Source organism: Zalophus californianus, chromosome 12, assembly GCF_009762305.2.
Source record: "Zalophus californianus isolate mZalCal1 chromosome 12, mZalCal1.pri.v2, whole genome shotgun sequence".
Classification (NCBI taxonomy): domain Eukaryota; kingdom Metazoa; phylum Chordata; class Mammalia; order Carnivora; family Otariidae; genus Zalophus; species Zalophus californianus.
In genome coordinates this window covers 22327367-22342326 of record NC_045606.1, presented here as the reverse complement: position 1 = coordinate 22342326, position 14960 = coordinate 22327367, and the positions used below count along the sequence as shown (strand labels likewise).

At 36.1% G+C, this 14960-nt stretch overlaps 1 protein-coding gene across 1 annotated transcript in view; it reads left to right on the top strand.

Moving 5' to 3' along the window:
* MAGI2 (membrane associated guanylate kinase, WW and PDZ domain containing 2) overlaps positions 1 to 14960 on the top strand; it is a 555911-nt gene that overhangs the window by 90655 nt on the left and 450296 nt on the right. The window contains exon 3 of the mRNA XM_035723209.1: positions 12054 to 12269. Within this exon, the coding sequence (XP_035579102.1) occupies positions 12054 to 12269 (216 nt within the window). The remainder of the gene's footprint in view (positions 1 to 12053; positions 12270 to 14960) is intronic.

The following is a 14960-nucleotide window of genomic DNA, read 5'->3' as shown; positions in this document are numbered from 1 at the left end:
GATTTCAAAGCACATAGCCTTTGAGTTTGTGGAATATTAGACGTATTTTACAATGTAGATCATGTCTTGAGTTAAAGTGAGAAGCAGGGACTTATCTGGCTAACTAGTTAGCAGAAATTTTGCAATTAATTTTTATAAGCAACTTGGTTTCTTTTGGGAGAAAATATACAACATGTTAGTCACCTTTTATATTGTTGAGTCATTTGACCTTCAGAGAAGTCCTTGGGACAAGTGTTGGGAATAATGAAGAAATTTTATTTCTTATTCTTAGAATAGCCATATACATTTCCTGAAGATCTGTATTGATCCAGAAATATCTTGGCCCAGATGGAGGAAGGAGACTGGGTATTCAATCGTAATTCCATTTCTTTCTTAACTTTACTAGTTTGAACTCTTCTCAGAGTTCTTAAAAATATCACCACTAGGGGGCACCTGGTGGCTCAGATGGTTAAGCGTTTGCCTTGGGCTCAGGTCACAATCTCAGAATGCTGGGATCCAGTCCCGCATCCGGCTCCCTGTTCAGTGGGAAGTCGGCTTCTCCCTCTCCCTCTGCACCACCCCCGTGCTCTCTCTGTCTCTCTCTTTCTCAAATGAATAAATAAAATCCTCAACAACAAAAAATACATTACTAGACCTTTATAGCTCTTGAGAGTTTGTAATTTTGTATTTGTTTGATTATTTTGATTAATATGTCTCCCCAGTAGAAGGTAAGCTTCAAAGGGGACTTGCTCATTTTGTTCACCATTGTGCCTTGAGATAATCCATGCCTGACACATAGTAGGTTCTAAGTAAATATTTGCTGAATGAATGATGAACGGTTGGATGTGTGATAACCTCTCCCTCTGTCCATTACTCAGCTCTCATTGACTTGGTCAGCTGATGAAAGTCTCACCCTCTGGTGATCCTTGAGCCCTCTTCCTGACTGAACCTCTTGTTCATCAAGTGTCTATTACTGTCCTGGACCTTTGGATTGACTTTCACCCTCCCCTTCACCCACTCTTACTAGTTATGGATGTCGTTACCTGCCACCAGTAATTGACTACTTATTAAGTCTTGCTTTTTTCAGAACTAGCCTAGGAATTGCAGCATTATGCAATCTAAACATTATCATTTTGACATGTAATTAACATAAAAATGATTACTGGGTTGCTTTATTTTTTTGTGTACTAAGTCTTCAAAATTTAGTGTGGATTTTATACTACAGCACATCTCAAAGCAAACCAGCCACATTTCGAGTCCATCATGGCCAGACGTAGCAAATGGCTCTGATAATTGAACAGTGTAACTGATGTTATCAGCTATTAGGTGATGACGGATGGCCACATATGCATGGCTTTGGGCGAGAATGTCGCCTCAGGAATCATTTTAGAACTCTACAGCTTCATGGGAAGACCCATCACAGTCCTTTACCTCCTCATTCTGCTCCTCTTCATCTTCTTCATCTCTCTCTTTCTCTCTCTCTCTCTCAAATAAAACATACATCTTTAAAGAATTAATGGTTGGTTTCGGCATTTGAACTATGAAGTGCCAGTAGTTCTGATAGTTTTCTTTGTGATGAGGTTGATTTGCATAGGTCATGTATATATTGATTCAGAGGAAAGCAATCTTTGTTATTATTGTACAGACAAAGCGTTATGGTTAGATACCAAATCTTATTTTCTTTAGCCTTTTCGGTTGTTCATTGTTCTCCTGGCTTATAAATTGGTTCTATTTACATCTAAATTACACCTGCTAGCTTGAACCATACTCCAATACTTAGGATTTATGTTTGTAAATGTCTCACACAAGATGATCACAATGAAAATGCTGATTCTAAAAGAATCAGAACTGTTTAAAATATCACATGGACAAAAGTGTAAAGTTGAAGTGCCTCATATATGGCCTTCCACAAAGTAATCACAGTTTACATCCTGTGGGGGATATACTTAAGGACTATCTAATTCACCAAGAGGGATGTATGCAAATGAAAGGCTTGGAACAAAAATAGAAATACTCTGCAACCGCAACCACCTTCCCAAAAGGAAATGGGCAAAGAAAGAGAGAGAGACAGTAAAATGATAGTTCTTTCTACACATTTATGTCAAGAAAGCAGATGAGTCCAGGCTCTCAAGTAATTGAAACTGTTGGCTACATTTCTTTGCCATTCTCTATTTTCAATTCAGGACTCTCTAATATGATGGTGAGGAAATAAAACCTGTTGTCATTAGATTCTGCAAAATTTTTCATTGCAGAGCTTTGGAGCTGAGTAGTTCACAACTATGACCCAATTCCGTCATTTCACAAGCAAGAAAACTAAGGTTTGGTGGAGTTTAATGTCTAATCCAAGGTCTTGTAGGGAGGTTAGTGGTAGAATCTCAGTTAGAACCCAGATCCTCTACTGTGTGCAGAGTTTTTTCCACTATGCCAAGCTTGGAAAAATCCAGCAGACAAATTTTCCAGGGAGAAGTAAAATTCTTTGATATTGTTTTTCTGACTTTTATTAGCAACTGAGGATTAGAAATTAGATATTTGGCAAATTTCTTTCATCATTAACCAACAATCAAATTAAAATTAATCATAATTTCCCTGGGTATTGTACTTGCAAGACAGTGACAAAAGAAAGTCCTAGAGGTCTCTTAATTTCTTAGTAATCTTAAAGTATCACAGTTAATAATAGCACCATTGAGAGAAGGAAGTTATATGGCAAGCCATAAATGTTGTGTGAGAAAAATAATATTGTCCTTGAAAGGTACAGTTTCCTTTAACAATTTTTGAAAAAGTAAATTTAATCAAGATGACTATCTCCAGGCATCCGCTGAGCTTTGTACAAATGCCCATTTAAAAATTCATCAAATTTTCATTTCTGCTTTTTTATTTACTGAGCTGTGAAGGGACTGTCTCTTAAGCACTGACCTTACTAGACACTTTAAAAACTTAAACAATTAATTGCAATTAATAACACAGTTGAAAATAGTTTCGATTCATGGTTTGCAGACACATAAATTTATTACTAATTGGAATCATAATATATATTTTCTTCAGTGCTGTTTTCCAAAAATCTTTGCTTTGACATTTTGTATAGGTTCCCCAAAGGTCATCACATTTACCCACTGAGTGCCTTGACTACCCAGGAAAACACTTCTTTTGTCGTTTGATAGCATCTAAAGTGCTTCTGAAAAATATGTTCTACCAATGAATTGACCAGTAGCCCAAATTTCATGATTAGCTTTATAGTATTTAGCTTTAAATACTGTTAAAATGCAGCATTATATGGGTTATATTAAGCCAATTTTAGTTATCAGTATCTTTGTTTAAATTAGTTTATTAGAGTGTGAAACCCAGTCATTTAGCAAGACCCAAAGGAAGTTGGAAATGGGACACATATACTGTATAGAGGAAAAAGAAAATTTGAATTGTTATGAGCATGAGGTATGAAAGTAGGAGCCTGTTGAAAGAAAAGTGAGGCACTTGGTACCAAATGCTATGGATACTCAAAATGAGAGTATGTTGCTAGAGAGAGAGCAAGAGAGAGGACAACAAATATGAATAATTGATCTGTTTTTACATCACTACCATGAGTCAGCAATTCCTCTCTCTATGGGCTATGACTGATTGTAAAGAGGCTCTTCAGTCTTATATTTGGACACAAGAACAGGGTCCTCATGCAAGTTCATATTTACATTGTTTGCATGAAACATTTGTTGCTTGTCACCTCTTTTAACTTGTAACTTGATAGTCAAATGTGGATTTTTCAAGTTAAGACAAGATAAAGTGATAAAACAGATGATTGAGAAGCAGGATGGAAGAGCATTGCTAGGAAATGTTCATCTGTTTGGTGATTAATAATATTTTATATGAGGGCGCCTGGGTGGTTCAGTCGTTAGGCGTCTTCCTTCAGCTCAGGTCATGATCTCAGGGTCCTGGGATCGAGCCCCGCATCGGGCTCCCTGCTCAGTGGGGAGTCTGCTTCTCTCTCTCTCCCTCCGCTCCTCCACACTGCTTGTTCTCTCTCTCTCTCTCTCTCAAATAAATAAATAAATAAAATCTTTTTAAAAAATAATATTTTACATGTACTCAGTGCAGCAAAGCAATTATACAAGAGAAATATCATTGACACAGTGTCATCTGAAATCATTATTTTTTGGTGTTTGTTCAGTTTTCCTAGTCATTTAAAGCAGAGATTTTCACTTTTTTATGAGAAAAACGAGTCAGTCGGGTGATAATATGGTAACCTTAAATGTTATTTGATAAAAGGGATTATCTGAGGCTATGATGTCCAATATAGTAGCCACTATTCAGATATGGCAATATTGAGCCTTTGAAATGGGTATGTCCAAAGTAAGATGTGTTCTAAGGGTAAATTATACACTGGGTTTTGAAGACTTAGTAAGAAAGAAAGTAAAAATATTGCATTCATAACTTTTATATTGCTCATATATTGAAATGATAATATTTTTGATACATTGGACAAAGCAAAATATATTGTTACAATAACTTTCATCTTTCTTTATTTCCTTTTTTTTAAAAAGTGTGGATAACTAGAAGAATTTAAATTGCATGCGTAGCTTATATTTGTGGCTCACATTACATTTTTACTAGACAGTTCTGCTCTAAGGGATTTAATATTATTTAAATGTGATATACTCGTGAATTGGGCTTGCACACTTTTTGATGTTGCTATAATTATAAATGTTAAAATGCTTTACTTTGAAAATAGATGTACATTTGACATTGAGAAATTATATGTAACTTCCTTCTGTTCTCTTGAGGATTTCTTGCCTAACTTCTGTTCGTATGTTATTTGGCACAGAAGGGAAATGTTCTGAACTCTTCCGAATAATGCCTGAAAGAAAGAGTCACTAAAGAGAAGGGTATGTGATTCTCCTTAAATAAAGCGAACCACCTACCCTCCGCAGTCTGTGAACAGTTACATTTAGCAAAGATTTGTCTTGTGCCTGTCCACATCGGCTAACATGAATAAATGAAAATTCAGTCAGAATGATCAGAAGGAACCCACAAAACTTGCAGACAAGTTTCAGAAGATGTTAATCTAAAGCCATCTATATGGTTTCTGGAGAGCACTGATAGACAGTTGAAGACAGTTACATTCAGAATGTGTGTCATTGGGGATCATATTGTAAAACCAATAAACGTTTAATTTAAAATAAACCTGAAATTCTTAGGTAGAGTTTGTTGCAGAATAATTCAATTTGGCATATAAAAAATAGAAACTTTCCCATTGTTTGTACTACTGTGCACATTTTGAAAGTCACATTTAACATTGAATTTCTACAAAATTCAGCAATTTACTATTTGGTGCAGGTATCAGTGACAAAATTATCATTTTGGATGTTGTTCCTATCCCTGACACATATGAAATTAATGCTTTTCTCCACAAGAGAAAAAGACATTATCTTTTGAGGTCATAGGGTTTTTGCATCTTGGCCTGAGGCTACTAACTGCATATGACATGATGAGGAAATGAGACGTTTTTGTGGGAAAACAAACTCAAGGATCAGAGCTGCTTACAAGAATAACTTAAAAACCTGTTGACAAAAGCACTTAAGTGAGACTGTCTTGTTTTCTGGTAGGAAGTGCAATTTTAGAAGAGTAGAATACTGTCTAGATTGCATTTACCAACTTTGTTTTGTATTTACAGAGTTTCTAAAACACTGACTCTGTGCCCATATCACTGTGATTCTTGCCATGGCTGACAAGAGTTTTGATGGTTTTTGATACTAATTTTAACTCATTAATATCCCTTGTGTAATATGTTAAACATGTCTTAAAATTTGAATCCTTTCATGATTTATCTGTTTCTATTAATAAAAATCTAAATCTCTGATGTGGATAAAAATGATTGTTTACTTATGATCTGACACGTTTTCTAACATAAATAATTATGAGTAGATCTGGAACTCTGAATCTCTTATTTCCATTTTATGTCAAAGTCAAATTTTGTAGGTGCCATTAAGGAGGCCAAGTGTCAAACTATTTGCTTCATTTATAAAACTGTATAACACAAATGCTGAGATTCCCAGCCTCTTAAATTTTGCCATACGCTGTTTCCAACACAAGGACAGCTTCTCAAGCTCTCTAGGGATCCCAGTTATGGGCTGTGTTGTATGCATGCCCCAGAGTGCCTGTAAGCAATCATCTCTCTTCTACTAAACCATTATCTGAAATTGATTCTTTCTGGTTACCAAAATGGGAATAAAAGCACTGAGAACATTGGGGAGAAATGAGGGTCAAGACTTTAATCTGTGAGGTATGTTGAAGACAAGAATATTATCTTTCTAAAACCCAGCTCCACTTTGGTGCCATATGGAATGAACTATGACCATTTGATGTAAAATCTACATGTTATTATACACCCAAAGGACTGAAACAACAGAGTCAGCATCTGAGTATGCTACTTAGAAAGCCAAATGCACTAAATAAAAAATCACATGTTTCCATCATGAAAATTGATCTTGTTTAAAGGGAAAACGTGTTGGAAATAAATAAGTAAAAGCATTTCAAGATAGTCCAGTTGGGAGTATTACATTTCCTCATATCTAAAATTAGTTTTTAGTGTCATTCCTACTTTTTATCATAATATCAGAACCTAAAGACATAAAGAATATGGTATGTCTCAGAAAATACTATTTTCGTGTCTATTCTCCTTCAATAAAGACCAGGGGTACAGAAAATAGAACAGTTTATAATTCATTAAAATAGCCTCCTATTCTTTTTCCCCCTTGGCTTTGCCATTAAAATCAATGTGGAAAAAAAACAAACAAACAAACAAACACCTAGGATGAGTCAGAAAAAGATAAAAACGTTATTTTTAAAACTTAGACTATTTGAAAAGGTTATTTGGTCAGAGAGAAATAATTCCATGGTCGTCTTCAAGTGTACTACATGAAAAGTTATTTAGAAAACTAGGGCGCCTGGGTGGCTCAGATGGTTAAGCGTCTGCCTTTGGCTCAGGTCATGATCCCAGGGTCCTGGGATCGAGTCCCGCATCGGGCTCCCTGCTCAGTGAGGAGCCTGCTTCTCCCTCTGCCTTCCTCTCTCTCTCTCTCTCTGTCTCTCATGAATAAATAAATAAAATCTTTAAAAAAAAAAGAAAACTATTTTCATCTCTTCTAGATGACTTAGGAATGGGTCTGCATAAAAGCGGGTAGTGAGTGAAATTTCCCAAGGACTCTCTAGGCAAGTTTAGTTCATAACAATGTAATCTGTTTTAGTCGCTCTTCCTTTATAAGAAATTAGTACAGTGTCCATTGTAATGGGCATTTATTAATTTTTTATTATAAAACCAATTATTCACATTTTATAGAATATTCTTTTTATTCATATTTCTAGAAAGCTTTTCCATGTTTATGATGTCAGAAATAGGTGCACCCACCCTGTTTCACTCTTTTATAACTATAACTTTATGGGAAAAAAATTCATTCTTTTAAGTACTTAAAAAGATGAGGAGTAGATCAAATTCCTCAAATAATTGTCTTTTTCCCCCAGGCATTGATTAAAAATAAGACTGTGTAATGTATAGATTATCCTTATTATAATAGAAATAAGTTAGCAATTCTGTATATCATTTGATTTTGTCATGATATTCAACAACAAAATAAAATTTTGTATTAAACTCACATGAAACTGCTAGTGAATACATAATCTTTTACAAATGCTGTTGTATTCAGAGAAAAGTAGACTAGAAAAGCCTATATCCCACCTCATCCCCCAAAACACACATATGTGTGCACGCATGTGCACATGTACATTTTTGGAGTGGGGGGAGGGAAAAAAGTCACCCAAAATGTCCCAACTTTATTACCATTCCTTTTTGAAAGTAATAATTTGTGCCTAATGGTTGTGGCTTTTTTTTTTTTTTAAGATTTTTAAGTTATCTCTACACCCAATGTGGGGTGGAATTTATAAACCCAAGGTCAAGAATCCCGTGCTCTAGAGACAGAGCCAGCCTGGGGTCTCCCCCTTCCCACCCACCCTCTCCCATTGGTTGTGGCTTTGAATGAAGTACTCTCCTGTCAGTTCAGGGCAGATTGCAAATTTCATCCCCCTCTTTTTTTTTTTTTTTTTTTAATGTCTCTTGAGAGGCAACATAGTATTTTGAAGAGATGAAATTCTTCAGTCAAACAGATACAGGTTTTCCACTCACTTCATGTGTAATATTAGTAAACATTTTAATTTTTAGAGCTTCCATTTTCTTTTAACTACAGAGACAGAATGATTTCATACAGTTTTGTGATGAATAAATGTCTAAGGTAGCCATCATATATTGAGACCTGTTCTGAGCTAGTCACATTATAAGTCCCTTCATTATCATTAATCCTTATAAGAGCACTGAGGGGTGAGAGTTATTCTAGTCCCCATTTGATCCAAGAGTACATAGTAAAGTGTCTATTACAGGGCCCAGCTCAGTAAATTGTGGTGGTGGTGATGGTAATCATAGTACTAGTCGTTGTAGTTGCTGTGTTGACTAGTCTTCTTACAGCCCCGTGTTCCTAGTTTAACTGAAGAAATTTAAGGATGTAAAGAGGCAGCTAGTTTGGGGACACAGGATTCGTACAGTCTGTTTCAGCATGATCTGTGCCATTCAATATTACACCATATTGTGATGGTACTCTGAGATTTTAGATTTGCTAAATGCTTGTCACCATGCATAGAGGCATTTCATTCTTAATGGGACCCTATTTCCAAACTATATTTAAAAGCAGTTTGGTGTTCATTTTCTTCTGAAATCATGCTGATATGTTACCTAAACGGCACATTTGACCCTTAGTATATGGATTTCTATACACTTACATCGGGGAATCTTTTCAATGCCTTGGCTGTCTACCTGGCTAATTCTTCGACGTAGTTTAGGTAGTTCTGGTTGCCTTGTTCTGTGCATTGGGTTTGGTATAATAGCATATTCTCTGTAAATTATATTTCTCAGGTGTACTAACTGTACGGGTTATTTCTGTGCCTCTTCTAAATTGCTCGTATTATTGCTAATGAAGATAATCTTGACATTTTAACTAATGATTCATATAGTTTTACATCAGTCTTATTTTCATAAATCAAATTGTAGAAATAGAATATTACTATATAATTTATAATCACATTACATGCCAATAGGTGTAACTGTTTAGCAATATAAATTCAACAGGATCTGTTACTTCATATTTATTTTTAGCTTGAGCTATGAATTTATTTGTAATTAATAGAAGGTTATGTTTCTACTTCAGGGAAATTTAAACTATAAAAGACAAGTTGGGGGGGGAACCACTGACATGTGATCCATTTTTCTGCATACTGTATATACCTGAATGTATTGAAATTCTCAGAATACTACTTACAAGTATATTATTTAGTGGGACGTGCAGGTTATTTACTAGTTTTACTTTATGTTTATTAGATAAGCAGTTGAGTATTGAGATTCCATAGAAAGCATACCAGGGTACTGAGAATGGTGCAAGCCCTTAGGGATGCTGAAATATAATAGATTTCTAAGAAGTAACTAGCAGTTTTTGTTTGCTCAAAATTCAGCAAGTACATTTAAAGGTCTGATTCATTTGAAATGCTCTAAATTAAATTAGAAAGTAACCTTTAGCAAAATGTGTATCATCCACTTTGCAGACTTCTGTATGAAAGTTTTACATGTATAAGAACCACATTACATTATGATATTTTTCCCCTTGTATTTCTCTTACAACTGTGAATACCCATGAAAATGAGCAACAGCATTAGTGTTACAGCTCGCCTTCAGAATATTCACTTAGTGCCAGCATGAGATTTACACTGCCATTAAAACCATTGCAATTTTTCAGTTTATGAAGCACTTCCTCAGACATTCTTCATCTTCACAACAACCCAATGGGGAGGCCAAGTGTAGTAGGCATTGATCATTTCTGCTGGCCCAGCACCCCAAGACCCTTCCCTGCTGGGGAGGGCCCTGTGATGAGATGGATAGAAGGTAGAGCCCTGCCTCCCTCTCCCGAAGTCGAAGGAGAGCAGCCATTCTCCTGCCCTAATTTGGCAGCTTACAGGCTCCTCCATGACTGAGGCTCAGCCAATGAGAGAGCCTTGCCTGAGAGTTTTCCTGGAGATGAGCGAATCGGAGCTCCTGAGGAGAGGCTGGGGCTCATTCCAGCCAAACGGGTGGCAGGCAAGGGCTGTGCCCATGGCAATAGAATCAGCTGGGCTTTCAGAGTCTGGGACCACAGAGGCTACTTGCATGTTTGGACCAGACTCCTTTGTTTCTGCCCATTTTCCCCAAGATTTTTTCAGCGTCTTCCCTCAACTAACCATCTCATTTCTTCTCAGCACATGCTGAGAAGAATCATGTTTAACTTAACTATAGTAGGTTGGGTTATTGGCAACCCATAGGTGTAACAAGAATCGCTATTCCCAATATAGAGATGAAGAAATTGAACCTCGGTGAGCTTAAGTCACTTCCTTGCATTGTAGTCATTTGGAAAAGCCAAGTCTAGAACCCATGACTTCTAGTTCAGGGTTGTTTCTTTCACAGCACACTGTTTTCCCAGTGGCCTTCATTGGCTTCTGCACATAGTGAGATGTGCTTCCTCCTCCTCCGTGCCTCATTGACTACAGTACTTAGTCCCATTTACGGTTCTAATGCTTACCTGCTTGATGTCAAGTGCGCCCATCTTCCACCCTATGCTATTGAGCATCTAGGAGACAAGGATTGTTTTACAATCATCATTTTCTCTCAAACATATATTGGAGTGTCTGGGTGCAGAGTCAGTACTAAAGATTGTAATGAATGAGTAGCAAATGAGTGCATAAATTATTCAATTAAATGACAACACCAATGTGGGCTTGAAGTTGATGCTAAAGGTGTAACACTGATTTTAGAAAACACCACTATGTTCTTTACCAATCAAAATTATAAACTGTAAACAATTCACCTTAAATATATAAAGATGCTCACTTAGTAAGCATTTATTCCATGCCTTCTATGTTATCTTCAGGCGGTTATTACAGAGAGAAGTAAGAATTCATCTCCTTCTTTAAGAAGTCTCACAGACTGATGGGAGAAACAAATATTCCATAGCTCAGATCATGGAGCTGTGGGGAAAAAGAGCTGTGATAATATGATGATTAGGGCAGCAGGGCCCATTGTCAGCCGCCACTAACCTGGCCTGGTGATACCCCTCTGGACAGGATGCTGTGCACATCAAGGGAAACAGCCAGAGCCCTTTGAAAAGCACAATATGCTTTGCCTTTCCAGAATGTTGTGAGATATACTTAAAAAAAAAAAAAAAAAAAAACTACATGGGGCTCCTGGGTGGCTTAGTCAGTTAAGCATCTGACTCAGTTTCTGTTCAGGTCACATCTTGGATTCCTGAGATGGAGCCTTGCCTATCCAGCTCCATGCTCTGTAGGGCATCTGTTTCTCTCCCTCTTCCTCTGTCTCTACCCCCTACTCGCACACTCTCAATCTCTCTCTCAAATAAATAAATCTTTTTTAAAAAAGTACCTGCAGGGCGCCTGGGTGGCTCAGTTGGTTAAGCGACTGCCTTCGGCTCAGGTCATGATCCTGGAGTCCCGGGATCGAGTCCCGCATCGGGAGTCTGCTTCTCCCTTTGACCCTCTTGGATCTCGTGCTCTCTCTCTCTCTCTATCTCATTCTCTCTCTCAAATAAATAAATAAAAAATCTTTAAAAAAAAATTAAAAAGTACCTGCACCCTCATTCAGACATAATTATCTTTAAAAAGGTTATAATCAAGGTTTATCAAATTTTAAAACTAATTTTGAAATTGCTTTCTACCATATGAGACTAATACATAAGACTATATTTTGGTTTGGCAAAAGGTGAGGATAAAGAGAAATCTATATCTTTATTTAAGCATTAAAGCCCAATACAGTAAAAGCAACAAATAAAGATATATATATATATATATATATGAAAGGATACAAAGCCATATATATGAATGTGTGTAAAATACAAATATATGTAAGAAACAGGATACATATTTGTCAATATAATTTCCATTCTTTACAAATTATGCACACAGTAAGAGAAATATTTTACTCTGTAATGTTTTGGTATCATTTGCAGACAATTACTACGGCACGCCAAAGCCTCCAGCAGAACCAGCACCATTATTATTAAATGTGACAGACCAGATACTTCCGGGAGCCACTCCAAGTGCTGAAGGAAAACGGAAGAGGAATAAATCAGTGAGCAACATGGAGAAAGCAAGTGTAGAGCCTCCTGAGGAGGAAGAGGAAGAGAGGCCTGTGGTCAATGGAAATGGAGTAGTAGTAACACCAGGTTAGTCACATGTATATATATATAAATATATATGATTATATTTACCTGCAGAAAGAGAAGATTATGATATCAAATGGAAAGGGTGTAATTCTTGTATCCCTTTTATTAGTTTTAATTTTGACGTATCAAGCAAGCAATTCAAGTTCCTCAATTTTTGGTTTCACTTACACAGTATGAATGGCAATATAATGAATGGTTTCTACATCTTAGAAGATGTTACACGTCATGAATATGATTGTGGAAAGCTCTGGGGTCTTTGCTGATTAATATTAGGTAATATCTATCCTTAGAAATCTTAGTATACTCGCAGTTTTGTAAAAAGAGGTTGTGTCGTGTGATTTAGTTAACAACTTCAGTGAACACAGTCCTCAGAATGACTGGAGCTACACCATGTCTGTATATTTTTCTCTTCACCCTTACCATCTAATCTAGCAATGTGGAGAAAGCACCTTTATACATTGACTTGGTGCAGGCACCCACCCTTGAACAAGGAAAAGACTTGTTATCTCTTTGATTTATAACCTATCATATCACATATATAAAGAATATCAGGCAGATATAAAGTGTGTTTACACAAGGTAAGGCTTTGCTATTTTCTTGTGCTTATTACTAACAGAGTGCCAAATTTTTTATTATAATTATAAAAGATATTTTTCATTATGTTATTCATAATTAAATGTTAAAGCGAAAATATGTCATTCTTGTAGCCTCTAAGCTTGGAGTAAGTTTGCAAAGTTTTGTTTTAGTTCTTTTTTAATAACAGCACATCAGTTGGCACTGAAAATCTAAGAACTGTGTTAAAGCTCTTGAAAAAATGTTAACACATGCACTTTGCTTACGTATTATTCATAATATATTTCCTACAACTACTCTGATGTCTGTATTTTTAATTATCACTGTACTGTTTCTATAGTGCCGTAGTATTTGAATTTTCATGCTCAATTATTTTTATCAAAGTTTCGTAAGCTTTTTTTTTTAACCTTCCTTGTTCATAATACCTGCAAAAATGTCCTTCCTTGAACATAAGGAGACCAAAATCCAATCTGTGCCAATCAAGGTGTAAAACCCTAAAAAGGTTTCATCTTGATTACTCAGAGGAGAACAACCTCCTCCATTAACATAATGGTGAAACATTTATGCTCTGATCCTACCAATCATTGATTTCTGGATACAAGTGCTAAAAATCACTATTGGTACATGATGTAACTTGTTTACTAAAGACCCTGTGCTGAGGTTCAAAAGGTAAAGAGATGAATAAATGTATATGAGAGGAAAGCAATTTACAGGTTTACAGGTAATTTTCAAGCAATTAGATACCTTTTCTTTTTTGATTCTGAAATACTTTTGTCAAAATATTTAATTTTCATTATGGAATATGGATCCATTATGGAATAAATTTAAATTAAGTTGATAGTGCATAGTTTTCTTAGTTATCTTTGATATGAGAAGCAAAATGATTCAGCCAAGTGGAAGCAATAATCACAAAAGAAGCAGAAGTTGGGGATCAAAGAGCAGTTACAGAGGGTTTTTTTTTTTTTACTGGTTAACACCTTATAGCTAAAAACATAAAATATTTGTCCTTGATTGGGCCTGAATCATTGGTTTCTATTTCATTTCTACTCTGTATAGGGCAAATCAAATGAAGTGTTCTTGACCCACAGATTTGTAAACCAGAAATTTATTTAATCGGGGGTCATAATGAATCTAGAAAGCATTGTTCCTTTCAATTCATACATATTAGACATAAGGAATTGGGATTTTGTTTGTGTGTGTGCTTGTTTGTTTTTGGCTAGGAAGTCTTAAGGGCCCCAAGGAAAATGGATCAGTTTGCACTCTTCTTAACCAGCCCTAACAGTATGTCTGTTCCCGGACCTCTCAGCCTGAGGACTGTAGAAAACAACTGCCCAGGCAAACTCTGGGATGCCTGGATGCTCAATAGATGCCACAAATGCTTACAGATGCTTACAGTGGCTCTGTAAGCCTGACTGGGCAAATGGCCCTTATACAGTCTTGTTCTTTCCCTTGTGGGAGATGAGAGACATGCAAATTAGGCAGCTCTTCACCCAGTGTTCAAAGATGGAGGAAACAGCCCCAAACCAGAAATTGGTCTGTCATTCCTTATTAGAAATCTTTGTTTTTCTTTATGTTTATCCAACAGAAATTTTAGGATTCACTTTGCCTCCCTCTCATATACATTCACTCAGCTCTTCACCTTTTGAACCACGACACATATTTTTTTCTAGCAGAGGGTCTTTATCCTGCCTTTGTTTTTCTTCCCATACTCAGTCACCAGATATAAGACACTTCCAACAATACTGAGAAAATTGTTGCTTAAATTTTAGTTACTGCCCTGTACCAACTAGGAGCCTGTAATACTAATTAGTGTCAGACGTCAATTCAGACCATACATAGTATAATCGATGTGGTGCATTTAGAGAGTTGAGAAAAACTTACTGAAGTAATTTTATCCCATTACATAAAAATACGGATAATACTGATAATAAATAATGTAAAAAATAACTTCTTTTGGATGCTTACCATGTGCTAGGAACTCCCTAACTTCATTATGTGTACTAGTTCACTTAATTCTCTTAACAGATTTTACAGGCTAGGTACTATTTCATAGGTTAGGACACTGAGATACACTACAGGTAAGTAATTTGCCCAGTAACAGGCATTTATATATAGGAA